Raw genomic sequence first — 26,300 nt, 5'->3', positions numbered from 1 at the left:
TTTTTTATGTAGATGTGATGGTAATTATGCATTACTCTTTATTCTTCAAGAATTCCTCTCAGAAAAGAGAGTGGAAATGGAGGATGAATGCCTTATTGGGAAGTAGAAAATAGAGCCATGGGGTGGTTACCCTGCCTGGGCTAACATGGTTTATTGAAGCAGACAGAATTGGTATGTTTTCTATGAAGGACTGTGTTCAGGGGAGGTAAAGGAGAGGGGAGATGGGGTGAGAGGCTGTGAATTTGAAGCAGGTTTATTTGCAGAGATGACAGTGAGGTGTAACTGTTAAAGTAGAGATTGAATGGCACAGTGGGGTGATGAAATGGACTGTTTATTGCTCCTAAACCTTGACTGGAAGGCAGATAGAGGCTGTTGGATGATTTGATGTTTTGGTTTGTTGTTTGAGTGTTTTTTCGATCTTGAGGATTAGTGCAGATTAATTGGGTGCTCTGGTGGATTCGGAGAGCTGTACTGCATGTCTGACATCAGCAAAGAACAGACTGAGTAATTACTGCTTTCTGCTCTTTCAGTCTGTGTTACATGTGTACTGCTTCCCTAGCAAAATATGCTTAGGAGTAATTGTCATACATTAAATGACAAGGGAAGATGGAATGTGATTGCAGGTATATCAGAGCAGATTGCAGATTAGGTGCTGCAGTCTGGCATAAAAGCTGTTAGTTGCAGGTAACATGAATACTTTGGTGCTGCTCGGCTTCTAATTTTCACATTGGAAATCTGTATCTGTGCGTGCTGCCAGTGCAGGGAAGCTCTTGGAAATTCCCCTCAGCGTGTCTGCCATCCCTCACATGATGCGCTTATCTGCTTTGATTGGAGAATTCCCAGGCTGAAGCAGAAGGTGGGGGTTTCTGAAGGCGCGGAGGGAGAAGAGAGGAGGGGGGAGATGTGACCTGGGAGAATAATTGAGGGCTCAAATAGGTCAGTCTGAGTGCAGAGGAGGTTTAGCTGCTGCTCGTGTATAGGGGGGATTGTTGGTGGTAGCATGTTCTTCCAGACACAACAGCTGGGGTTGTGAGACTCTGGCAAGGTTTTCTGCTTGCTCTAAGGCTGTACGTCTGCATTTACCCTGGGAAAGGACTGTTGGTCCTGAAATCTCTCTGCTGCAACTGAACTGATTACAATGATTTTTTTATTTTCCAAATCCTTCAAATATGGCAATATCTAGCAGAGTCTGGCTGTTCTTTTTGCTGATGCTCTGATTTTCAGCTATGAAATACATAATGGCTTGTTGTTGACCTGTAATTATAGCAGGTGGCAGGGAGGAGAAATAATTTCTGAGAAGACCTTGGCCCAGGTCAGGACAAAACAGAGTTTTTTAGTTGCACAGGTTGCTGCTCCCCTGCTTTCATACATCATTGGTATAATTTTGCTAGCCTCAGGCAGATCCTTGTCTACTTGGGTACATCCTAGAGCATTATGTATATTTGGCCCTGTGTGCTTTTTTTATTCTTTTTACTATTGTTTTTTTTTTTTTTTTTTTTTGTCCAGACTGAGGAAATCCTGGAATCAACATATATGCCTGGTCTGGCTGACAGGTATTGATAAAATGGTCTCCTTTGAGAGATCTCAGTGAGAGCATAAGGCTAACTAGAAAAACTCATATAAAAAGAGTTTGTAAGTGTGCGCCATTTCACGTGTGTGTCTTCATACAAGAAAATGTCTTGCAGTTAATTTAGTCTTTGCAGGAGGTAATGAAAGTCTTTGCACTGCCCTTATGGGAGGGAACACCATCTCTTCCCATGTTGAATTAATGAGGACTGACACCTTGGAAGAAGCATATGATACTTAACTGGACTTAGAGTTAAAAAGTTTGTGTAGTTCTGGTGAGCTTGGTAACCAGTACTAATGCTTTTGTGAATGGGTGTACGGATTGTGTGCATAGGCCTGAGAACCCCAAATGTCTCTCGTGCCACCTTAGTTGTTAATTACCTTTGTATTGAAAGAGAGGTGATGCTCTGGCTTGAGCAGGTAGTAAAGATGTAGAGATGCTTAGATGCATCAGTCTGGCGCATTTTGCTTTTATCTCTGTAGAGAACTGTGTGATCATTACTATGGAGAAATGTTGAATGTTCCTCCTGTATGTTTTTCTTTGGTTCATATGGAAGGTATAATCTTCATTTTGACTACTCTGGTTGAGATCATTTAGAAGAATTTGCATTAATGATGTCTGCACCGCAGAACTGTAGTCTCTGCGTGGCTAGAGGAATCACAGCTCGCTTAGACCTTTGTCTGGTAGTCCGGATCTCATATAGGAACTTAATCGCCGTTTCCGCTGTTTCTTAATTTTCAATGCTGATGCTTTCACTGAATTGCAGACTTGGAAAAAAGAAACTGTGTTGGGTTTTGGCTACAGTGACAATCTACTAGTTGATTTATTTAGTTTTTTTCCCTAGGTTTGTTGGGTTTTGTTGTTTTCAAAGATAGATAAATGGTGCTCTCCAAGTTTTGCGCAGCTCCTGTGTGTTAGTATCTAACAGCTTTCCTGTGGTGAAGTAAAAGCCTTGTGTAAGTGGTTTAAACCCAGTCAGGCACTGCTGAACCCAGGACAGTAACCTAAATGCAATTCCAGATGTGGAGAAATCACAAGTATATTCTTGCAGTATTTTTTTTTTTTTTTGCTATACAAACACATGTATTTTGTAAATGCTTTTTGTATTTTAAAACACATTAAGTAGGGTGAAAGCAATACTGGCATGAGGAGCTGTGAATTGGTGTGGGCTATTTCTGGAAGAAAAAAGAAAAAGAGCTTTATTGCTAGGTTGTTGGGTTTTGTTGTTTTGTTTTTTTTTCGTATAATGATCTTTGACGCTTCAATTTCCAAAAGTAAATCAACTGAATCAATCTGTCAAGAAATACATGCTCTGATTTATATATCTTTGATTTAGTTATGCTCAGTTAAATAAACAGTGCTCTGTAATCTTCACTGATCTCATCCTGCTTTCATTTCTAATTTATCCTTGAAAAGACACTGCTCACTTTAAATTTAGTACAACCACCTCCCCTCCCCACAGTAGAGCAGCTGAAGATGAATGTTGTGCAAACAGATATAATCGCAGCTCTAAGGTATTTGATACGTTAAAAATGTCTATTGAATTGATCTGAAATTACGTGGAAAGATAGACAGGTAGATCTTCAGGTAATTTTGAATCACTGTTGAATGATATGGTCAATAGTTTTCCATGATCTGGGTGCTGAGCGATGTGGCAATTAAGGCATTTGGGAACTGGAAAGCAGATTCTGGAAGTCACAGAAATGTCGCAGGTAGACATGGCAGAGGGAATTACATTGCTGTGTTCACTGTTACATTATAGAGCTGTAAGAAGTTGGCTTCATCCAGTGTAATTTAGTCTCAGAATGTTTGCTGTATGTTCTCATTCTCTCCTTTATTTTTTTTTTTAATGGAATTGTTTTCTTTACAGAACACAATCTTAGTACAACAAACTATGAGAGATTTTCCAGTCATATAGAATTCCATTAGCCTTTTTGTGGCCTTAGTTTTTGAATTATTTAATATATTCTATTCCCTTAATGAAGGCTGCTCGTATCTAAAAGAATAACCCCTAAAAGAATAACCTCAAACTTTAGCAGCATTTAAATACTCATGGAGACCTTCATAAGTAATTTGAAATTTCAGCCAATACTTGGATTGGATCTGGAAGATCTGTGAAAGTATTTCTTCAAAGGACTGAAAACAGTAACTGTCAGAGTCTGGTGTTGGTTTTAAGAGCTCTAAAGCTGTATACCTAAAAGATATAAAGCTGTAGAGCTGTGGTATTTATTAGGTGGGGTACATCTCATTCTTAAAAAGTAACTGGTAATTTAAATGATTGCTTTTCTGGTAATATTGCTTAGTTTCATAAACCATGGAATCCCTCAGTTGCTCAGCATTTCAAGTAGCTGTTTCTGTATACTTGAAGTACAAAGTTCTGGCTGTCTTTGCAGAAGCTGAAGTAAAGGTAATACTTCTCCATTCACTTTAAACCATGTAAAGGCATTCTACTTAAAAATGACTGAAAGCAGACAGTCCTTTTCTCTTTCCATCTCTTCATGCTATCCTCACATCTTGGGTTTTAGAAGCTAAAGGATATGGTTTTAAAGGCTTTGGCAGGTTTTGCATAGCTAGGTAGTCTTCAGTTCCACTGGTAATTAGCATATCTCTTCATCACTGAAAACATTATTTTAACAGAAGTTGGCTTTTCATGGTCAGGAATGTCTGTTGATAAAGTGTAGGTGTTACAAGCATGTAACCTAAGCTACTTTGGAACCTTGCTAACAAGTTCCCTTTTATTCAAGTCAAAATCACTGTGTGCCTCATCTGAGGTACCTTTTGGGAGGTTCTTGTAATTTATCTGTTATTCATTAGTGTAATACTGTTGCGACTGGGTTTATGCATCTGTGTTTTTATTACAGAAGGTTCATAGGCCTAAATTGTGTGTGCCCACTCACTGGTCTATTCTTTTGATTTTTAGAAAGGAATGTAATAATAGAAGAAGTTACTGTGTGATGAGTACATCACTAGAGATGTGGTTTGTTCTGCTCTCAGTGCAGCTCATTCTGAGCAAAGCCCATGAGATGAGGATTGGCGAGATAGAGTTCTTCAAAGAACTGATGAGAAAAAAAGGAAAGTTTATATACCCTGCTTATTTCCTCCTAGCATCTTTCATGCTTGTTTGGGCTTGATATGGTAAATAGCTCTGTGGATCATGTCAGCTCTGCTGCTAGTATTACTTTCCTATTTGGGCCATATTCTACCCTTGCAAAAGTTAGAGCAAGTCACTTTTTCCCTTCCTTGTGTCTTTCCTTCTTTAGCTAGAGGTAGGGAAAGGAATTGTATGCCCACAAAGTTGTCTTGAGATGCAGGTGCTCCTGACTGTAGCACTGGGCTGACATGTACTTCCTAAAAATGCTCCTTTTCAGAAAAAACAGCCCCTATTCTGTGAGATCAGATGTCAAAGACTACACTTTCTCAGGATGGAGAGAAATTGCTGGTCTTATAGAACGTTGCATTGAGACTGATCTGATTTCTTCAAAACCAATTTTTAGCTCAGCTTCAGCAGAGGAAGGAGTGTCTGTTAGAACACATTTGATCCTATAGTAGGTGTGGTAGTGTTACTGGGTTAGAATCCAAAACCTTTTGTGACATAGGAGGGATAGAGGCTCAGCCTGAAAGGTTTTCTCTTTGCTGTTTGATACGGGTTTAGTAATTCCACCATGTAGTCCTTCCTTCCTCCCTGTATCTTTTGGACATAGGCATATCTGGCTCTAGTGGACTTTTAAAATGAATTTCTTTGTTCTAAACCTGGATTTTGGTTAAATACAGTAAAAGACACACCCCCGCTGTTCTGATTATGGTATTTTTTCAATGCTTATCTTAAATGTCAGGGTAATGCCCAACACGAAGGCTCATTGTCTTGTGAACAGTGAGAGACGCAACAGCCTTCAGCAGCACGCATCAGAACAATGTGCGTACTTCCAGCTTTGCCCTTAAAGTATGAACTGAAGCACATCCCTGTATTGACACTTACATTGTGCTGTTAGATAGGTTTGGTATGATCCCTTAAGGATTCTTTCTTCATGTCCTAAATTGTAAGGATAGTTCCTGCCCCAGAAACCTTGCATTATTTATTTTATGGCATTTATTATAATGCAGCCTTTATTATTTTTTTTAACCTCATTGGTGCTTAGTCACTGATACCTCAGATGAGAGAATGCACTGCAACATAGTGTTTTTAATTAGAATATATATACGCTATTATTTTATGTAAGTTAAAAAGAAACAGCATCCACGTTGTTCAGTTCAACGTGCTGAAATGTCTAAAGCTATAAACCAGCTTTCAGACAATTTTATATCATTTTATATTCCAATTGTTGAGACCTTTTTAAGTGTTGTAAGAGGGTTTCACGGAAGCCTGCAGCATACCTGTTAGCAACAGAGATTCTGGAAATTACTTCTTAACCTTGACTTGCAAATGAAAATGTAGCAAATCAGGGACACGGACATGTACTGTACCAGGACGATCTGCCAGGAGTGCAGCTTAATGTATGGAGCAGGCATTGCTCATACTGCTTAGATTGACATGTCATGCAGTATTAGAGGTCATTGTGTTTTAATACCTTTGTTATGGAAGAGATCCAGTTTTGATTTATAGCCCAGCAGTAGCCAAGTTCTATTCTTTTCATGTTTAGAAGTATAATCTGATACAGGATATTTATCAAGCAGTCTTTCTGCATATAATATTTGACAGTAGTCTTCCAGCAAAAATGTAAATGTGCTTCTTATTGTTATTTCTAGGTATGAGGATTCCCTGTGTAAACCTTTAAGTAGCAGCATAACTCAGAAGTGCCTTTTTTTGGCAACTGTATGGAGATAGCCTGAATCAGCAAAGCTTGCTTAAAGGGACACTCAAGTCAGAAACATCTATATATTAAAAAAGTACTTCTTGAAATGAACTGGGGTAGCTGCAGACATCAGGCCTGTCACTGAACATCTGTGTCAGTTTAGAAACTAATGTATATGGGTTGTGTTGTTTCTGTCTCCTCCCTCTTTTAGTTCTGTGAAAGGCAATAAAGAACAAACCCTGAACAAGCTCGACTGCACAGTTGGATGAGAAAACAAATAGAAGAGACTGGGCAGAAACTGGACTCCGATATACAAAGCATAGATCTAGAAAGATGTTTCAGCTATGCTAAAAATTATATGACACTTTGCAGTCTTACAGCCCTCGGTGATCTAATAGTCATTCTGAAATCTTTTTTTAGGCATTATACATACTTGTTAAAAATGCTTCTTACCCCAAAGAATTTATAACACCACTATTGGAGGAGTCTAGAGCTGAACACCATTTTTAGTACACAGGCAACAGAATGTAAGTGTGAAACAATTCTAACTACATGTGGTAAAGATCAGCCTAAAAATGTAAGCTGCATGTTTTAATAGTTTTTGATCAAGTGGCACTTTAAAAGTTACTGACTTAGCTTTGAAGTGTAAATTTTTACATTGGACAAGCCAGCACAGACTGGTACTGGCTACCATCAGAAGAGGTTTGCTTCCATAGAGCCTGAAGCATCAGGCCCAGGGTGTTTGCAGAGTGAGTCTCTGAAAACCTCTGTTGCAGATGTGTAATGCTTTGATCTTTTTACTAGCCAAATAAAGAATTCAACTGATCTCTCCTTTTTTTTCTTTGGGAGAAACCAGTGGACAGGATATCTTGTTTGCCATATCAGATTCTGCCCCAAGGAATTGCATCAGTTTTAAAAGAGAGGCATTGTACTTGCAGCTTAATGTTTAAACTCGGTGTCAAAATGCTACAGCAGAATAATGCAAACAGATAATGGAAATGGTTTTCTTGGGTGGATTTCAACTCCTGTGCTAGTATCTGGTAGAATGTATTTACTTTCTTGCATTGAAATACCATGCTATTTCCATCACAATAATGTCTCTTTTAGCTAGCTGGTTGCAGCCAGATTCAGAGATAGTAATCAAAATTGTTTTGAAATGTATCTCTGTTTATTACAGTGTAAATTTTGCTTTTATGCTTTATATTATTCAGTGACTAAACATGTTTACTTTGAATGGGGTATGTGTTCTAGTTGGGTAGAGGCAGAATAAAAGTGTGTTTAAGCCAGTTGTAATTTAATTTCAGCTCTGTACATTTTCTTGAGACAAGGGAAGCTGCTGGCATTTAGGCCATGCAGTGCATTATGAAGTGACTACCAGTCAGATTGTCCTATAAAGTGGAAACAAATTGGAAAGCAGAGTGGCAAAGAGGAAGAGAGATTTGTATGAATTAAGTCTGTGGCCTGTGGTTTGCTATCCTCTGTTGCTTTTGTTGATAATGTCTGGCTATGTAAACTTCTTCCCACCACTTTCTTCTTGAACTTGCAGCAAAGCAGCTTTGTGTGGTGTAACATCTGCTAGCATAAAAATGGTTGTAAATATACTGCTGCATCTTCACCATGCAGCTCAGCAGGAAGGAAAGAATGGATGGAAAGGAGTGCTCTCTAGAAGCACAGATGGCTTTAGTAATTAATAACATTTTGTAAAATAGCTTTTTTATTTTAAAGACATAATGTAATATGATTGCCAAAAAAGGGATGGTATGAAAAAGCTGCATCTATTTGTTACATTTGGAAGAGTTTGATGAGTGAAACTTTCCTGGAGGAGCACACCTAATCAGCTGTGTACTCTCCCATGTGTTATGGGACAAAGAGGTTGGGATGAAGTGGTGTGCCCATTCTGCATTATTTTGCTCTGTGTAGTGTATCTTGTATCATAACTGATGTGTAATTATCTTAGTAAATATTCAAGGGGAAAAATAAAGCTGCTTAATCCCTTTTTCTTGCTGTTATGGAGGATTGGGATAATAAAAGCATAGATCAGAACATGCTGTGTTGGAGTTAAATGGCAAGCAGCAAACTCCCAGTTTCTGGAAGGTGGGGTACATGCACAAAAGGCTGAGCTGCAGTAGGATTTCTGTGATGACTCTCAGCTTTCCCTAGAGACCCGAGATGATTACTTTATATCTACATTAGTGATGTAAAGTGCTGGCAGCTGGTAGCTTGTGGGCCTGAAAGGGGTATCCATCCTCTTCCCATCTTTTCACCTGCTGCATATGTTCGAGGCCGGGTTGGGCAGAGCTTTGGGTGACATGATCCAGTGTGAGGCGTCCCTGCCCATGGTGGGTGGGTTGGAACTAGATGATCTTGAGGTCCCTTCTAACCTAAACTAGTCTAAGATTCTGTGTTCCCCAGAGCCTGTGTTGGCTGGCCTGGCTGCGTATTGGAGTCTAGGATTGCCCCTTCATTTCTGTTTTGTTTGGATTGTGGTGAGCATCTCTTGGTAGGAGTGTGGGTTTTAATGAACTTAATTTCATTGGCCTAAGCAGAGTAAAAGCATTTACCCATAATTGACCTGGATTCTTTGTAATGCTGTAAATGAAGTCTTGGATTGTTAATGCCTTTATCAGCAGTGAGTAATTTCATAGATTGAAAACCTCTTAAACCGCAGCACAATAAATTTAGTTCTAGAGAATTACTAAAGGTGACTGTAAAAATAGAATGCCTTTTTAATATTTTCTCCCTAAAACGTTTACCATCCTAAACCACAGGTAAGATACCGTCAGGAGCTTTAGGATAGTATCAGTGGTTACATCCAAAATACCCTGAAATTCTGTGAGTCCAATGGCAGATTGTGTTTCTTAGGCCTTTTACACTCTCATGCTGCTGAGAGTTTGTGGTAACTTTATTGTGCAAACACTGCTGCTGTTTATTGCTTGGTGTAAATTATGTGGTTTTATCATATAAATTGGCTCACTGTAAAGTCTGAGATGTTGTAATTTACAAACAATTTTAGAGGGTGTACTTAAATGTTACCGAGTTATACCTTTCAGAAAGTAGGATTTCTGGACTACAAATTGTTGGGAGTGTCTCTGGAAATAGTTTGCCCAATTCAGAAATTCAGTGTGCTGAATCTTGCTCAGCAAACACCAGGAAGTACTTCCACTTTTCAGTTTAGCTTTATGCATCCTGTTCTGAGTGGAGAACTCTCTTGACTCAGGCCTGTGTGGCTGGAGTCAGATGCAGGTCTGGTAGTTAAGGGTGTAGTGTGTGTGGTACCAGCAGCAGCTTGTATGCTTTTGGTTTTTTTGGCTGACTTAATTCAGAGAAGTTAAATGCAACATTCCTTAATAAAACCATATGTGGTTTATGGATATGATTTCCATCATGGTATTCCTTTGGCAGAAATGGATGAAATGTTGTTTTATTGCTTGATTTATATTTTCTTACTGTTTCTGAAGTTACTGACCAATAATTGTTTGTGTATTTAGCTGTTGCTTCTGTCTGTGTCCATGAATCCTGCTGTCAAGTTTTCATTTACTTGGGACAGACAGCCATCTGCCCCTGTAGTCAGTGCCATCCAGAGCAGTATTGGTGCAGAGAAGATGCAGTACTAGCTGGTAGCTAAACAGGCTGCTGATCTTGTGGATTAGTATGTGAAATGTTCCAGAAAGATATGCCAGAGGCTCAAATTATGTAATGCTTTGAGCAGGAAGCCACGAATTGTGTGTAGTGTGTCACCAACGACAGACTGTCCCTGGCAAGGCTCCACTCCAGGAAGGAGCTGAGGTTTCTCAAAGGCTTCAGATGAGGATGAGTGATGTGACAGCGTGGCCCTTGCTAGAACAGCTTGCCCCATGGAAGGCAGGAGCTGGCACTCTTGCTGCATGCTGGTAGGAGGCAGCGTGCTGACAAAATGTTGTTCTGGTAAGCGTGGTTTCCTGCCCACAAGTGTGTACCAGCTGGTACCATCTTAGCAAAGACCGTAGTGTTAGGGTGAGAGCAACTTCTTTCAGGTGTTTCTGGTTTGTGTGGTGGTTTTGTGGGCTTTTTGGGTTGGTTTGTGGGGATTCCCCCCCCCCCCCCCCCCCCCCCGATCCTGAAAAAAAAATTCCAAAGCAAGAAAGGATCTTGCTTAGAAACCATGTGTCCAGGCTGCTGTATATGGAATTTAGCTCTGAAAAATGTTAAAAAAGTCTAAAAATAACAAATAGATAAACTATGGTTGGTGTTCCTTTTTGGCACAAAATGAGTGAAGATTTGATAGGTAATGACCGTTTCAGGATGTATTGACGGCCTAAAATTGTCATGTGCAAATTGAGATTCTAATGGTCTTTTCTAAATTGGGTGCTTTGTACTTCACTTTTAATTAGGATCATTCAAAAGGTCTTTATAGGAATTCTAAAGTTTTGGCCTCCCAGTGGGTAACTCCGGGACATGATCTTCATCCATAGCCAAGTGCCTATAGATGGGAAACAGCTACAGGCTTCTAGAAGTGGGTTCCTGTCAGGTCATTCTCCCTTATCATTCCAGAGAATGAGAAGCAAAAAAGAAACTTGTATGTTAGATCCCTGTTGAAGTAAGCTTCTTTTCTGCTTTAAAATAAAATCTGTTGAGAGGCCCAGAGTCTGGATGAGGGCTGCCCATCCTTTTGAAGGATTACCATGATTTAGCTGGGGGTTTTGAAGTCCTTTCCTAATAGGTTACTAGGGGATTAAGTCACATGGAGAGAGAAGGAACCCGTAAGGTGTATTTAAGGTGGGAGGAAAGCTCAGGTGAGTAGTGAAGAAAGAGTCTTGCCTTCCTGAGCTGTAGTTAATAATGAACATTGGGCGCTTCAGAATGTGATGCCTCAACATCTGGTTAGGTGTTCAGTTGCAGCTGAGATCCTGCAGTGTCTATCTAGTTAGGTGCTAAGGAAGTGAGGAACATAATGATCCTCTGCAAGACAAGGTACTTAAGACCACATCATTAATTCTTTAAACATTTATTTATTTATTTATTTATTTATTTATTTGCTTTAGAATAAGAGAGACATGAAAATGTGTGTGTGTGTGTGTTCTGTTTTTTGCCTTTAGGACTGTAGTACAAAGGATAAACCTGATGCTGCAGCTGCTGTCCGTTACACCATCAGTAGTTAGGTTAGTGTTAGCTAGGGATTGCTTAGTGCTTCTGCCTCTGTAACTGAGACTTGACCCTGGCTTGAAGTGTTTCTCTCAAAGAATTTTGAGTATCGCTACCAGGGCCATTGGAGATTTTGAACCCATACAAGCTTCTGAAGAAACTCGTAACCGGTGAAAAGACAAAGATTTTTGGTATTTGAAAGAGATATAAAAAGAAAGAGGTTATTTTTTTTTCATTACATTTATGAGATTGTATTCATCCGTTTACATGGGACATGAGAAATAGCAGAGCCTAATGGCAGTTTTACCCAGCAAGCTGTAAATGATGAAAATCATTTGAGAAGCAGGTTCTGTTTCTGTCACATGTGTTAGGTGTGGTAGGATGCCACTGATTTCACTGGTGCTGTGCTGGATTTTACACTGATGTAACTGTGTTGAAATGTAACCACATTCTGCAAGAGAACGAAAGTAGGAGGTGTATCTCATCGCAGGCTGAGAGTAGCTTGTATGGTTGAAAATATGTTTTGTAATGCCTTGTTTTTCCAACACAAACATGTTTTGAATAGTGAATTTATTTTAGCATGAGGTTGGCTTTAGTTGACCCCATAAGTAAGTGTAAGGACAGCTTTGTGTGTAGCTGTGTGGTGGTGGAGACCCAGGGATATTTTGTCATGTAATTATGAGCTACTGAGGCCAGTCTGAAAGTGCATGGGCAAAATGAGAGAGTTCTAGGTGTTGGGGAAAAAACATACAAAACAAAGGCACTGTGTGGTGTACTAGAAGAGAGTCCTGTCAATATTTAGTGAGAACAAAGTTATCTAGCCCTTGTCCTCTCAGTTGTTATTTATGTTTTGGAAAAACTTCTGATTTAATAGAAGTGTTTGGTAACTTTGGGAGTGCTTGACAGGACAGGAAACTCATCTCTAACTGATCTCATTGCTGTAATTGTGATTGCTGTGGTTCTCAGTCCTCTAGTGCACTCCTTGGGGTGTTTTATGTGCTGTGAGTTTTTGAGGCAAGTGCTAGACCTACAACATGCTCTGGCCTCTCTTGGCTGAGACACTTTGTTTTCTAGAACCTCTGTTTCTAATCTTGCTGAGGCTTTCTCTTAATTCTGTTTTTCCTTCTTAATGGTATGAATCACTTCAGTCACTTGTACTGCCCAGAAGTATGGAAATGTCAGATGTCAAGAGGTTGCCAACCTCTTCCCACACACACACACAGAAGGCAGAAAACCAGAAGTGGACATCGGTGAATTAGATGATGCTTTCACCCTTCTATAGTGTTGGCAAAAGCAATGGGGGAAGTATGTTTTAATACTAATTTACATTTTACCCAAAGCTGGGATAAGAAAGAGCCCTGATCATATATCTCAGAATAAAAATCATGTTTCTGCTCTGGTCCTGACAAGCTGCTCCCTTCTTGGCTCCCATTGTATAGTTTTAAATGCTTGGAAGAATAGGTTAGTTTCTCCTGCAGCTGTTATGCTTTTGTTTAGGTAACAAAGACGGAAAGCAATTTCAAAATGAAATGAACTTCAGACAAAACCACACTGAGCTGGCAATACTTATGCTTGCTATAGTGTACACAGACTGATCAGTAAGGAGTTGTTTCTGGGTGAAAAAGAAGGTCTTGAAGTAGTTCACTGTGTTTGTATCAGGTAATTAAATACTAGTATGCACAATTAAGGCTTCTTTTTTTCTCCTTTTTAGGGAAGGAAGGACATTTTCTACAATGGGAATTTCTACAGAGTGATTTCTGGTTTTCAAAAGGTATGTGTATTTCTGTTCATCTAACATTTGGATTTTTTTATAGATTATTTACTATTTGTCTAAAATATGGTTTAATGTTTCAGCGCAGTGCTATCAGTATTAGAATGAGAAATGTGCTCTAAAAAAACAACAGTTGTGGCTCATGAGAGGAGAGAAGTTGTTAGACGTGTAGGTCATAACTCTGCAAATGCAGAGTGTACTGCGCTTTCCAGAAAACCAGATCCCCTGACACTGAGAAAGAAGCATAGCATGTGTGTGAGTGACAGAGACAGATGGGGGCATTTTAGGTCCTCAGTGGTCTTGTCTTTTTGCAGTAGCCTAGCGTTCTGGGAAGTACAGGTGAGTAGGAAACTCACCCCTTCCCAGCCTCACTAAGATATAGCGAGAACATGGAGCTATTCTTAAAACAGCAGCAGATGTAGTTTAAGTGCTCCATTCTCTGGTTCTAGCAGATTCTTCTCACCTCAGATTTGTCAAGAACAGTCACTTGGGTTTAGTTTGTCTGGGTTTTTTTGTTTGTTTTTTTTTTTTTTAATACTCAGAGTTAGGTCACTTGCAGACCGGTTTACATTCACTTCACACATACTCCTAGTCTGAGTGTAGCTTTATATATGCCACTTGCATCAAGGATTCTTACCCTTCTGGCTTCTGCTGTCCGAAAGCTGCTTTTCCTCCGGAAACACCAGACTGCCACAGAATTTCACTTTAGCATCCAGGCCTTGAGCAGGCTCGAAAGGGTTTGTTGTGAGGCAAATGATTAGTTTCTCACTAATCCTGAGTGAGACCTCAATCCTGCTCTGTTGGTCAAACCATTCATCCAGTTTAGCTTAAGTGGGTTCTTTGCCAGTCCTTCCTGCATAGGAGGAGAGCACTGCCCATGCAAGTGAAATGCAGAACGTGGTGCACTCTTCTGTCTACAGAACCTTTTATCAGTGATGATGATGAGATGATGTATTTACTTTTTGTTGATCATGTAAGAATGTCTCCAAATTCACATCAGAATTCTCCACTCCTCTAGAGGGATCTTTGGCAGCAAAATTTCAGTGTAGAAAGTCACCAAAGAGCATGGTTGCATTGGTCTTCTAGAATCTTAGGAGTAGTTTTACAGGGGTTGTAGGCAGTGCTTTATTTATGTATAACCTTGGCATTAGTCATTAAAATGCACTTCTGTTTTCCTTGGTTTTCACTACTTGATCATTGGTCTATCTCTGTGCTGTACACCACAAGGATTTGGGAATTTGTTGCACTGTGACCTGGTGTTCTATCACAATCAGTTTGTTTGTTTGTAACTGATAAAAATAATTCTTCTGTGGGCACAAGTACAGTTTACTAAAAGAACTAAGAAAAACTTAAACCTACCTTGGCCAGAAATAACTTTCTTGGAAAGTAGAAACTTCTGCAAGTATTTCCTTGGAGTGTAAGTCTGAAAATACAGGTAGTGCTATTGTGGCTCCACTGGGTATCTTGATATGGTCCCTGATAAGCATAGCAATTAAGGCATTTTTGTGTGGGTATTTCCCACCTGAGCTGAATTTTCCTCTCTTGCATCTGTTTTGGCTGGGAATCCCACTACTGTTCTTTTAATCAGGTTTATTGAATCCTGCAGCCAATCTGAATCTTTATACATGTTATCTCTAGCTTCTGGAAATTGAGTTCTTTTAGGTCTGAGAAGTTATCTGCTGTTTGTAAGCAACATACATAGCTTGCTTAGGTGGAGTGCACACTGAGTTTCCCTTCAGATGGACAATGTTTTCTTTTGAAAAGTTCTCTTAGCACATTTCTAGGTCAGGAATGCTTAAAATACCTTCTGTCATTAAAACATGGAGTAAACAGTATAAAACAAAAATAGAGAGGCCAAAGAAAAATAAATGAGGCTTACTGCATCCAGATGAAGCATTGTTTTCCAAACATTCCCTGTTGCTTGTGATCATGTAGACTTCATACTTTCCTTTGAAAGACTGTCCTGTTTCATCACAGCAAAATCCAGTGGTGGGTAGACTGCTTGGTAAGAGCAGAAATTATACATTGGTGAAGGTCTTGGACTGAGAAGGGTTGGTGGTTCAGAGAGGAGGCAGAGCTCTGGGAGTACACCTAAAAAGCAAATGATAAGAAAACCATAGGGATAATTTATGGCTGTGGTTATTGTCTCAGTTGTCAGGTTCCCTGTAGTTTCATGTACATTTGAAATGATGCTTCTGTTACAGAGCGTAGTCCCCACTCTCACTCCCGGCCTCTTAATTTCTTGTCCGTGGATGTTTGTTCACACCAAAAGCCTGTGTAAGTAGTGAAGCTGATCTAGCTAAAAAGTAGATCTGCTAACTGCAATTCTAAAAGGTTGGTTTTAAGCCTCCAGGGAGACATTTTTACAGGCTTTTGATATTTAAGGGGGACATAAAGAAAGACGGGGTCAGACTTTATGGTAGGGCCTTTTGCAATAGGACAAGGGGTAATGGTTTTACACTAAAAGAGAGTAGATGTAAATTAAAAGGAAGAATTTTTTTACAATAAAGGTTATGAAACAGTGGCACAGGTTGCCCAGAGAGATGGTAAATGCCCCATCTGTGGAAACGTTCACCGTCAGGTGGGATGGGGCTCTGAACTACCTGATCTAGTTGAAGATGTCTTTGCTCATTGCAGGGGGTTGGACTAAAATGACCTTTAAAGTTCTTTTCCAACCCAAACTATTCTATGATTCTGTGATTTATTTATTTTTTTTTCCAGCTGAATCAGTTTTTGTTTGTGCTGGCAGAGCAGAGGTGAGTGAGGAAATGATGAGTGACTAGGGGATTTCTAGAGAGGACTAATGAAGTTTACCATACTGCTGCCTTAAATTGGTCATGGTAGGTCTGTCTTATGCCATGCCTGAATCTTCAGACATTCTATTTCAGAGAAACAGAGGAAAAAAATCTTGGCTCCTGTACATTTTGGTTGTATATGAAATGAGTTGTCTTGGGTTGAGAAAGGTGTTTTTTTGTTGGTATTTAAGTGACTGTCTTGTGAAACTTTCCCCTTAAGATTTATCAGTCAATCCCCGGCAAAGAAAGACTGCTGTGTTTTGAAAAGGTATGGGGATGATCTCTAAGGAACTCAGGTGTGGTGTCATTTTACTCAAAATTTGTATTTCATCAGTGCCTGAAGTTAGAACCTTGTTCCTTTAAAATGCGCAAAACCTGGTCTTACATGTGGTGGTGGGCAATGTGGGAAGAACTGAACACAAAATGACAGCTCGTTTTGTTAGGCCTCAGTAAAACCTGAAGAAAGTTGAGTTTTTGCAAACCACTTTCTTTTGAGCAGGCTCAGCTCACTGAGGCCTATTGGGTTCTTTGCAGTTTCCTCTCATCTCTTTTTTTTGAGTCACTTTCATTCCTTAGTAGTGAATGAAATTAGCTTCACGAGTAAACCAGAGCACAAGAGTCTGCTCGAACCAGCATGAATGTGTGTCTGGAAGTTGAGAGAGTAGAGAGGACTTGATGAAACTAGTCCCTTTCTAGTTTCTCAGCCTAAACCAAGATGGCATAACTTGGTGCAAAAGTTGAAGGGCAGTGGTGGCAGAGATGGTGAAGTGACATTCCTGTGTTCCCAAGGGATTTCTTACTATTAATACACCAAGATTAGTAGATATTTTCTTCTAAACTGATCCTTCTTCTTATGCTGCTGCATGTTGAGGGCATTCATCTTCATCTCTTACTGCTTTTTGGTGAAGGCAAAGAAAATTACTAAATTACTGCCAGAAAATGCATTGGTTTTGGAAAGTTGGGTTTTGTTTTGTTTTTTCTTCCTGTATTTTCAACTTTAAACCTCAAACTATGGAAAATTTCAGAGGGATGTTTTCTCTAATCACACTTGTGGTCTGGTTCAGAGGAGCAATGCTTGGTTGAGTGTTTAAGTAAACAGATTCTAATCACAGGCAAAACTCTGCTCCATCCTGTGGCTTTCCCAGAGCCTGGTTTTGCTCCAGTGTTCATATCTTCTCTGTTGTAATTTTTTTGCTCTTAAAACAAGTATTGAATTATTGAACAGAGAATATTTGTGTGACGAGTTAGGGAGTCTGCCCTACTGGCAGCTCTTCACCCAAACAAATCCTTTTTGATCATAGTACCTGTGAAAACTGGAATCTGAGAAGAAGGCATGTGCTGCTCTGAATCAGGGTGATTTCTTGCAGGCAATGGAAATGTCTGTGGCAAATCAAATTTGCATTCAAAACTTCATTTCTAATTGTGGTTATTATGATTTCCTCTTTCTCTGTGTACATCCTTTTAATCTGCTAAGTGTAAATTTTCCAAACTTGACAGGTTGCATAAGCCAGAAAAGTAGGAAATAACTCCCAAAAGAACTGCTGCCAGATCTTTGAAGCACGTATTGAGTTATTGGATCTGAAACGCAGTGTGTAAGAATTGCTTTGCCAAGTTTTGAAAGTTACAGTATGTGATGAGACTGCTGTCTAGTATTTTCCCTGTAAAACAAAGGGCAAAGACAGAAATATGGACTGTTGCTCATTACTTAACGTCACACATTCCACTTTTTCTATGTTTGTATTTTTAACTGTTGTTTCTTCTTTTCCAAATTAATATGACTTGTAAAACATTACACTGAAAAGTAGCAAGTGAATCTACTTGCATTTCATAACTGCTCCTTTTTGCTCTTTGATTTGTACCAGACTGGAAATTTGGATTGTAAACAAGATGATTATGAGATCTCTTGCAGTCTGGGTTAGCAGTTGGGAGCATCTCTGGAACTGCTGTACATGTTAAAGTAATTCTTGTGCTGATACCATAGGCTGGCAGAGTCCTTTCCTCAGGTATTTGTACAATTGGAAGACTTTGACCCTTTTTACTTCTTCTGGCCTGATGATCAGACTCTTCTCAAAATAAAGGAAAGCAGTATTTCACTTACCTCTTTAGATCGGGTCTAGGTGGTCAGATCTGTATGTCCAGCCCCTGTCTGTGAACAAGCAGGTTGCTCAGTCTGACAAAAATTCATTCAGTCACTCTTGCTGTGCTGTATTTTAGGGTAGAGAAAGCAACCCTGTCTTTCCTTCTTTAGAGACGTTATGGGAGGACAAAAGCCAGTTAACATAGCTATTAAAATATTTGTGGCTTGTATTTGGTTTGAATTCACCTAGGCTGAGCAGCTCGCTCTAAGAATTCAGTAGGTCCCTTCCAGCAGGATGGACAGGCATACCTGCTTCATGTTAGTACTTGGTTACTCTATTCAAATGATTCCTGAACCTTTCTCATTGCAAGCTAAATAGTTTTTAGATTTCACTTGTTAAGGTGCACTTTTGCACATACTGAGCCATATATGAAAGCAGTTTATCTCCTCTCTGAAGGGCAGATCAAATATTCTTCAATACCTGAGTTATAATGAGGGAAGTTTTTGATTCAGATGAACTGGAACTTGAGTTTGCTGAATTTGAAGCTGGTATCCATTTTCTCTTTAAAAACACAGTTCTGCCTGCCTCAGCTCTGTAGGATTTGTATCAAACACTGGCATGGTGTTTGGCTGTAGCTGTGTTGGAACTAAGCAAGGTGACATCTTGAATTGGACATGGCGTCTTTTTTGTGTAAATGCATTTGGTTTTAAGGATGTAGGTGAGCAATTAGCAAGAGATTCTGAAAATCTTTAAAAGATAAACTTCAAGTGTTGCTTTGGGCTTCTTTTAAACGTGACTTCTTTTGGTTTAAGTGACCCTTTTCTACTACTTAATACAGCAATTTGTTGCCTGGACTCCATAATGATTTTTTTTTCTTTGTAAATCGTGTACATACAGAATCATTGAACGGGGAGTTCACTCTTGTGAAATATTAAACAGCTTGAGGCAGTTTTCAGGTCAATATTTGTAAGAAACTCAAAAGCTTTTCTTTCTGTCATCGATATACCAGCATGGAGGGTTTGCTATTGTCATGTAGAATTTGGAATCAGCTTTTTCAGTATTCATAATCTACTCTCCTGTGTTAATCTACACGGGAAAAGTGAATGTAGTAAAATAGTTTTACATTGACTTTAATGTCCATTTCATCTTGGAATCAGAGAATCTTGTGGAGGTTTTCACATTAGCAAGAACATAAAATCAGGCCCTAAGAACTTGTTTCGAAAGTGATTATGGCCAAAGCAAAGACATTACAGCAAATGCCTTTTAAACACAAGATGATGATGTAGTGTACAGAATGGCTGATCAGTGAGAGCTGGAATTTCTTTTACTCTCTGCTATGATTCTGCAGCCTACCAATTCTGTCTGTTCATCCAGTAGGATCCAGAGAAAGCTTTAAAAACCTGGGCTACCTATGAAGAGATTGAACTCGACATTCTCCCAAAGCTGCATTTTCTGGAAGGCTTCCTTGTTTGTGTGGTATGGTTTCACTGCTGGAAAAGATACTTTGTAAACTAAATGCCTGAGGCTGGTGCTGCTAAAACACACTCCTACTCTGGCAGTCCTAATGTATGCATGCAGAGCTGGGTGCGCCGAGTAGTTGAGGGTGTGTTGGTGGGAAGGCAGTTACCTTGTCCTCTGTCGGATTATTGTGTTCAGTTTTGTCTGGCTGTACCTCCTCTGTCCTTTGTTGGTTCTGTTCCCTAAAGGTACACATTGGCTGCAGCACCTTGGCAGCAGGTTATACCAGATAGCAGGTGACAGAGGAGCAGGAAATGATGCCATTGAATTAGCTACCTGTTGTACTTGTGACCTCAGCGCACTGTACTGCAGTCAGTATCATAAACCTAAACCATATTCTCTGTGACAGTTTATTGCTTGTCCTTATCTATGATCTTTGCTATGCTTTTATTTTTCTTTGTGTCCAGAACACAAGGAGCTTATGTCTGTGTCTGCCTATTTTTGCTGGCACTTGACTCAAATTCCTACTGTTTATGTCAAGTCACATCAAGTGGCTAAATGTTAAGACACCTTCCCACATGTGTTAGTTTACTGGTAGGGAAAGGGGAGCATTCAGTGGAAGTGCTGTATTTAAGCATTAATCAAACGTTTATTGTTGTTGAATGAAGATAGGCTGAGAAAGTTGGGGCTGCTCAGCCTGGAGAAGAGAAGCTGTGTGGAGACCTCATAGCAGCCTTCCAGTATCTGAAGGGGGCCTATAGGGATGCTGGAGAAGGACTCTTCATTAGGGACTGTAGTGATAGGACAAGGGGTAACGGGTTCAAACTTAAACAGGGGAAGTTTAGATTGGATCTAAGGAGGAAATTCTTTCCTGTGAGAGTGGTGAGGCACTGGAATAGGTTGCCAAGGGAAGTTGTGAATGCTCCATCCCTGGCAGTGTTCAAGGCCAGGTTGGACGTAGCCTTGGGTGGCATGGTCTAGTGTGAGGTGTCCCTGCCCATGGCAGAGGGGTTGGAAGTAGATGATCTTAAGGTCCTTTCCAACCCTAACTACTCTATGATTCTATGAATGACGTGACAAGGATGCAGTTGTGTAGGTTGTATTTCATGGCAGTGACAAGCTTTATGAGTATTTGGAGAATGGCTTTAATTAGCCTGACTATTGATAGGTGTGTTCATGTTCTCAGTGTACATCAAATATAGCATTTTTCACCAACTTATAATTGGCAGTTTCCCATAGGAAATAATCGTTATTGGTGTTAGAGAAGCACTTTGTATCTATCACATTTGGGAAATGAAAGTTTTGCAAAGGTCAGGATAAAGTGTGCCCCCAATTATGCTAATAAGTCATAGCACAAATGATCCACTGGAAGGTTTAATAGCTTGCTGAGTCCTCTTTAGATTTTCTTAGAGCAGGAAGTATTAATATTACATTTTGACACTGTACAGAAAGGTGAAAGAGAGAAATATTCTTCCTCTAGCTTCTAAAGTTTCTTCTCTCTACCTTTTTTAGTACCTGAATTCTCTTAGTGATTTGAGGGTGTTGAAATGTTGGATGGCGTTTTGGTTTGTAGTGTGGGGTTTTTTTGTGGAGTTAAGTTTTGTTTTGGCTATTTTAAGAATTCATTTTAAAACCATTTTGTTCCCCTTCTTCCCTGTGAAGTCAGTACCTTTAAGGAGCCCAGAGCTGCAAAAGGCACCAGGTTTTGACGTTTGTGAACATCTATGTTTTATTTGGATTTGACAATATAACAGGCTTCGAGCCCTTTGCTAAACAGAATGTGCTAAAATAATTTAAAATAATATACCTTCAAAATCATAGAATCATAGAACAGTTAGGGTTGGAAAGGACATTAAGATCATCCAGTTCCAACCCTCCTGCCATGGGCAGGGACACCTCACAATAAACCATATCACCCAAGGCCTTGTCCAACCTGCTTTTAAACACTGCCAGGGATGGAGCATTCACAACTTCCCTTGGCAACCCATTCCAGTGCCTCACCACCCTAACAGGAAAGAATTTCCTCCTTATATCCAGTCTAAACTTCCCCTGTTTAAGTTTTAACCCATTACCCCTTGTCCTATCACTACAGTCCCTAATGAAGAGTCCCTCCCCAGCATCCCTATAGGCCCCCTTCAGATACTGGAAGGCTGCTATGAGGTCTCCACTCAGCCTTCTCTTCTCCAGGCTGAGCAGCCCCAACTTTCTCAGCCTGTCTTCATACAGGAGGTGCTCCAGTCCCCTGATCATCCTTGTGGCCCTTCTCTGGACTTGTTCCAACAGTTCCATGTCCTTTTTATGTTGAAGACACCAGAACTGCACACAATGCTCCAGGTGAGGTCTCAGGAGAGCAGAGTAGAGGGGCAGGATCACCTCCTTCGACCTGCTGGTCATGCTCCTTTTGTTGCAGCCCAGGCTACAGTTGGCTTTCTGGGCTGCGAGCGCACACTGAAGCCAGCTCATTTTCATTTTCTCATCAACCAGCACCCCAAGTCCTTCTCCTCAGGGCTGCTCTGAATCTCTTCTTTGCCAGCCTGTAGCTGTGCCTGGGATTGCTCCCACCCACGTGTAGGACTTTGCACTACAAGCTACTAAAAGCTATTAAAAATCCCCCCGAAAACTAGAGCTTCAAGGCAGACTAAATTTTCATTTTGCTTTTTACCTGTCAAATAACACTTCTATTCCCTTTGAGGGGTATTGCGCATTTGCGCAGCACTCCGAAGATGTAACTAATCCATCCAGAAGTTTCCCAAACATCAGAACCAATCTACAGGATCTAATTAGTTCGAAATCATATTTTCTCACTTATGTAACATGTCCACCAGCCACGTTTCCTTTGAACCAGAAGGTCTGTGTGGCTTGAAATGGCTCTGTCTTCTTGTAATTTTGTGGCTAAAACATTAGTAAAAGGCTAGATGGAATAATTTACTCCTGAGAATGATTATCCTAATACACTCGCATTTATTGTGCATCCACTGAGTTGTTAAAGAACCCATTAAGAGGGCAGTCTGAAAGCAAACATTTGCAAATGTCTCTAAATTGAATTATAAATGTCTCTGGTAAACAAAATGTTTGCTGCACCATGTCGGTCCCACTTAAAGGTCTGGCTGCATCAGGTACATGTGTGTTGTGACACATTTAGAAATGATAGAAGAGGCAATGAAAGAAATAGCTCAGATTTACTCATCTCTGTCTATTTTTTAAGTGTAGAAACATTTTTCATTAAACATGGTTCAAATATTCTGTTCCATTTCAGTGTGGTGTTTTCTGTCAGCTTTACTTCAACAGAGATGCAGATGGTTTATTAGTCTTTTAAAATGAGCTGTAAATGAGGGATATTGGCACGTATGGAAATGGAGTAGAGGGTTGTTAGTATCTCTCATACGCTGATTTTATGAGCTGCGTTAAGAAAGCTGCTGGCTGCTGCTTTCCTGAAGGTGTTGCTTTGCTTCATGCAGCCATTAGGATTACAGCAAGACTATCTTCATAAAATGTCTGTTACAAGAACAGTCCTTCATGACAATTCTTCAAAAAGCAAAGCCTTTCTCATGCAAACATTTGTGTATTAATTACATTCTGGTGCAGTTGACCCCACTTGTAAATAAAGAGCAGGATGGGAACAAGCTGTTGGTACGCTTAAAGTTGAATCTTGGTTATGTCCTCCTGGAAATATCTTTCTGGTTTGGTCTTTCTTTTTTTTCACTGTCACTTGTGAGACATGCTTAGTGTTAAGTGCATAGGCCCTTAGTCTCTGCTTGCTTCTTATACTGAAGTTCTCTCCACAGGCCAATTACTCTCCTTCAGCATGAACAACCTCAGTTCTCTGAGAGGATATTAGCTCCAGTCAAGCCAGCCCTGGTTTTACCTAGATCATCACTTCTGTGTGAATACACATAATCCTGTGTGGAAGGGATAAAGGCAAATTTGTCAAACTTCCCCGCTAAATGCATGCACACATAATTCCCTAAGGGATTCTGTTTTCTGTAGCCTACCTACAAACTGGGTAGTAGAGTTCCAAACCAAATCCTAAGTTTTGAATTGCAGATACAGAACAGAAGATAAAAGTTAGGGTCCAAAAGTACCTGTATTTAGGATATGTCATGAAATACATAGCAGCATTTACAATTGGCTGGATGTGGCTGTCCTTCCTCAGATAGCAATTCATTAAACTTTCAAAATGGTGTGGATTTTATTTCATAACTATGTGAACAATTAAATCTTCTGAAATTTTTCTGCCTGTCCTAATTATTTTCTTTCATGTGAAGCTTCCTAATACAGGTCTCATTGCTGCTCCCTCTGCCAGTGAATCGGGTATGTCTCTTGATGGTACTTGCGCTTTTAGATCAATGGGGACAAAGTGATCCAGTTTTTCCTTCCTTCCAGGTGCAATTATGGGTCTCAATATAATAAAAATAAAATAATTGAATATCTACAGAGGTTCCTGCAGCATGTTTTCAATTTAAGTTGGGAAGCTAAAATATCTTAATTGATAATCCCAGCAGGGTTGAGGCTTTTTGTGATCTCTATTTTCTCTCAGAGGTTCTGCATTTTCAGGGTATTGCTAGTTCTGTAAATTTAGCTATCAGTCTGTTGTAATTTAAGGCCAAATCCTTCTCACAGTTGAAAAAAAATCCAGTGGTTTTATTGGAGTAGAATCAGATTTAAGGGGCAGAGCCTGAATAGACTTTAATTGTTCTAATCCCTGGACAGCTTTCCAGCCTGCATGCTTCACAGGCACTGAAGCAGTTTGTATCAGTTGAATCTTCCCTCATGTGAAATATAAAGATGTTATTCATGAGTTTGCTATATAGCCTGCTGAAATCAGAGGGATCAGTTTTTCCAGATGCATTAATGGGCTTTAAGAGAGATATTTGTTGTGATGGTTTGGTGGTTGTTGGTTTTGGGGTGGTTTTTGTTGGTGCTTCTTTGTTTTACCATTCTTTCTCGGGTTTCACTTCAATTTATTTAATTTGGTTGGCAAAAGTGGTGACCTGATGGGGGCTTTTCACAAAGTCTTGCATCTCCTATGGCAGATTGTGTAGCCTGAACTGCTTTGATAGCATCAGTGTTCTGGTGGTTGTTTTCTAAGTAATGCTTTGTTTTGGTGCTTAAGTATCTCATGTACACATGCCCCTGTAAGCATGTTTGTCTCTTGTACTGGTGTTTTTACTTTTTAGTCCCCTGTCAGTCTGTCAGTGACGGGTCCAGTGGAGACGGCACTGATCTGTGAAGCAGGAATAGGTCACTTTTGTCCAGTGGCTGATCTTGGCTTGCTCATACTGCTTAGGAACTCTTCAGAGAAATGTGTCCGTCTATCTGTCAGCAGAGCAGTTAGCACAGTGCAGTTGGGATCCCTGTTGGTACCATGATGTACTTTTGCATTCCTGGTGTTTGCTGTTGCAGGAGCCGTCCTGTTTGAAATATTCTTGCTGTCAGTTCCTGTTTTCCTCCCAGTTGCATTAAGATTGAAAGAAAGCTGGAAAAACAGAGCATGTTCTGGTACAATGATGTACTGGTACAATGTTGTTCTGGTGTCCTCAACATAAGAAGCACATGGATGGAGCTGTTGAAGCAAGTCCAGAGGAGGCCATGAGGGTGATCAGGGGATGGAGCACCTCCCGTATGAAGATAGGCTGAGAAAGTTGGGGCTGTTCAGCCTGGAGAAGAGAAGGCTGCGTGGAGACCTCATAGCAGCTTCCAGCATCTGAAGGGGGGCTATAAGGATGCTGGGGAGAGACTCTTCATTAGGGACTGTAGCGACAGGACAAGAGGTGATGGGTTCAAATTGAAACAGGGGAAGTTCAGGTTAGATACAAGGAAGAAGTTCTTTACTGTAAGGGTGGTGAGGCACTGGAACAGGCTGCCTGAAGAGGTGGTGAATGCTCCATCCCTGGCAGTATCAAGGCCAGGTTGGACAGAGCCTTGGGTGACGTGGTCTAGTGTGAGGTGTCCCTGCTCATGGCAGGGGGTTGGAACTGGATGATTTTAAGGTCCTTTCCAACCAAAACTATTCTATGATTCTAGGTTGTGTCAGTCACAGTGACAATTCTTATTCACTGAGCAGCCAGTTGATTTTTTAAGCAGGCAGGAGCTGGTGTTCTCACTGTAATTGTACAGAGCAGCTTCAAAAAGTGGCAAAATTAAATTTGTCAGTGAGCTAATACCGAAAGAAAAATGTAGTGGAAAATGTGGCTGTTGGCAGAAGAGAACGGGTCAAAGGTTTCTGTAAATTGAACACATTAATATTTCAATATCTTAGGGATATGAAAACGTGTATCTCAGATCTTATTCTGAATTTAGTATGGCTGGAGCTAGTCTTGCTGTTACTTGCTCCATGTGGTTGGTGTTACAAGAAATAGAGTCATATTATAGTCAGCTTTTCAGTAACAGAGCCTTGGATCTGCCCTTTAACAGAAAACACTAGAAACTGGGAAACTCTATCAGGCTCTTTTGTCAGGTGGAGGTTTGTGGAGAGTGATATTTTGTTGTTTTCCATACATGTGTAGAATGACAATGAGAAGTTCCCTCCCTGTGGCTTCTCTAAATAGTTCTAATACAAAGGCTGAGCAAGTTAGAAGTCTTCATGTGCTGTCGAACCAAGCAAATGATGTGGCCCCTTTATTCCCTTTTTTTCTGTTACTGAGACGATATTCAGAGGAAATAAGTGAACACAGTATGTATTTGCTGCTGTAGCAACAGATGAAAATCCCTGATCCTAAC

General features: G+C 40.1%; 1 protein-coding gene across 10 annotated transcripts in view; it reads left to right on the top strand.

Moving 5' to 3' along the window:
* PLCB4 (phospholipase C beta 4) overlaps positions 1–26,300 on the top strand; it is a 198,837-nt gene that overhangs the window by 5,841 nt on the left and 166,696 nt on the right. For 5 of the 10 annotated variants that reach the window (XM_061461558.1, XM_061461559.1, XM_061461561.1 and 2 more), the window contains one exon: positions 13,190–13,249. Coding sequence is in view for 4 of the 10 variants with exons in the window: in XM_061461557.1 (XP_061317541.1) it covers positions 10,212–10,281; positions 13,190–13,249 (130 nt within the window). In the remaining 6 variants the exon portion in view is untranslated. Of the gene's footprint in view, positions 1–9,860; positions 10,282–13,189; positions 13,250–26,300 lie in introns of those variants that run through there. The other 5 variants (XM_061461555.1, XM_061461554.1, XM_061461563.1 and 2 more) reach the window with 2 other exon arrangements.

Source organism: Pezoporus flaviventris, unplaced genomic scaffold (genome assembly GCF_033815535.1).
Source record: "Pezoporus flaviventris isolate CSIRO_AGI_PZ_B2104156 unplaced genomic scaffold, CSIRO_AGI_Pfla_v1 ptg000031l, whole genome shotgun sequence".
NCBI classification, from domain to species: Eukaryota; Metazoa; Chordata; class Aves; order Psittaciformes; family Psittacidae; genus Pezoporus; species Pezoporus flaviventris.
The sequence above is the reverse complement of the archived record's forward strand: the minus strand, read 5'-3'. Positions and strand labels throughout refer to the sequence as shown.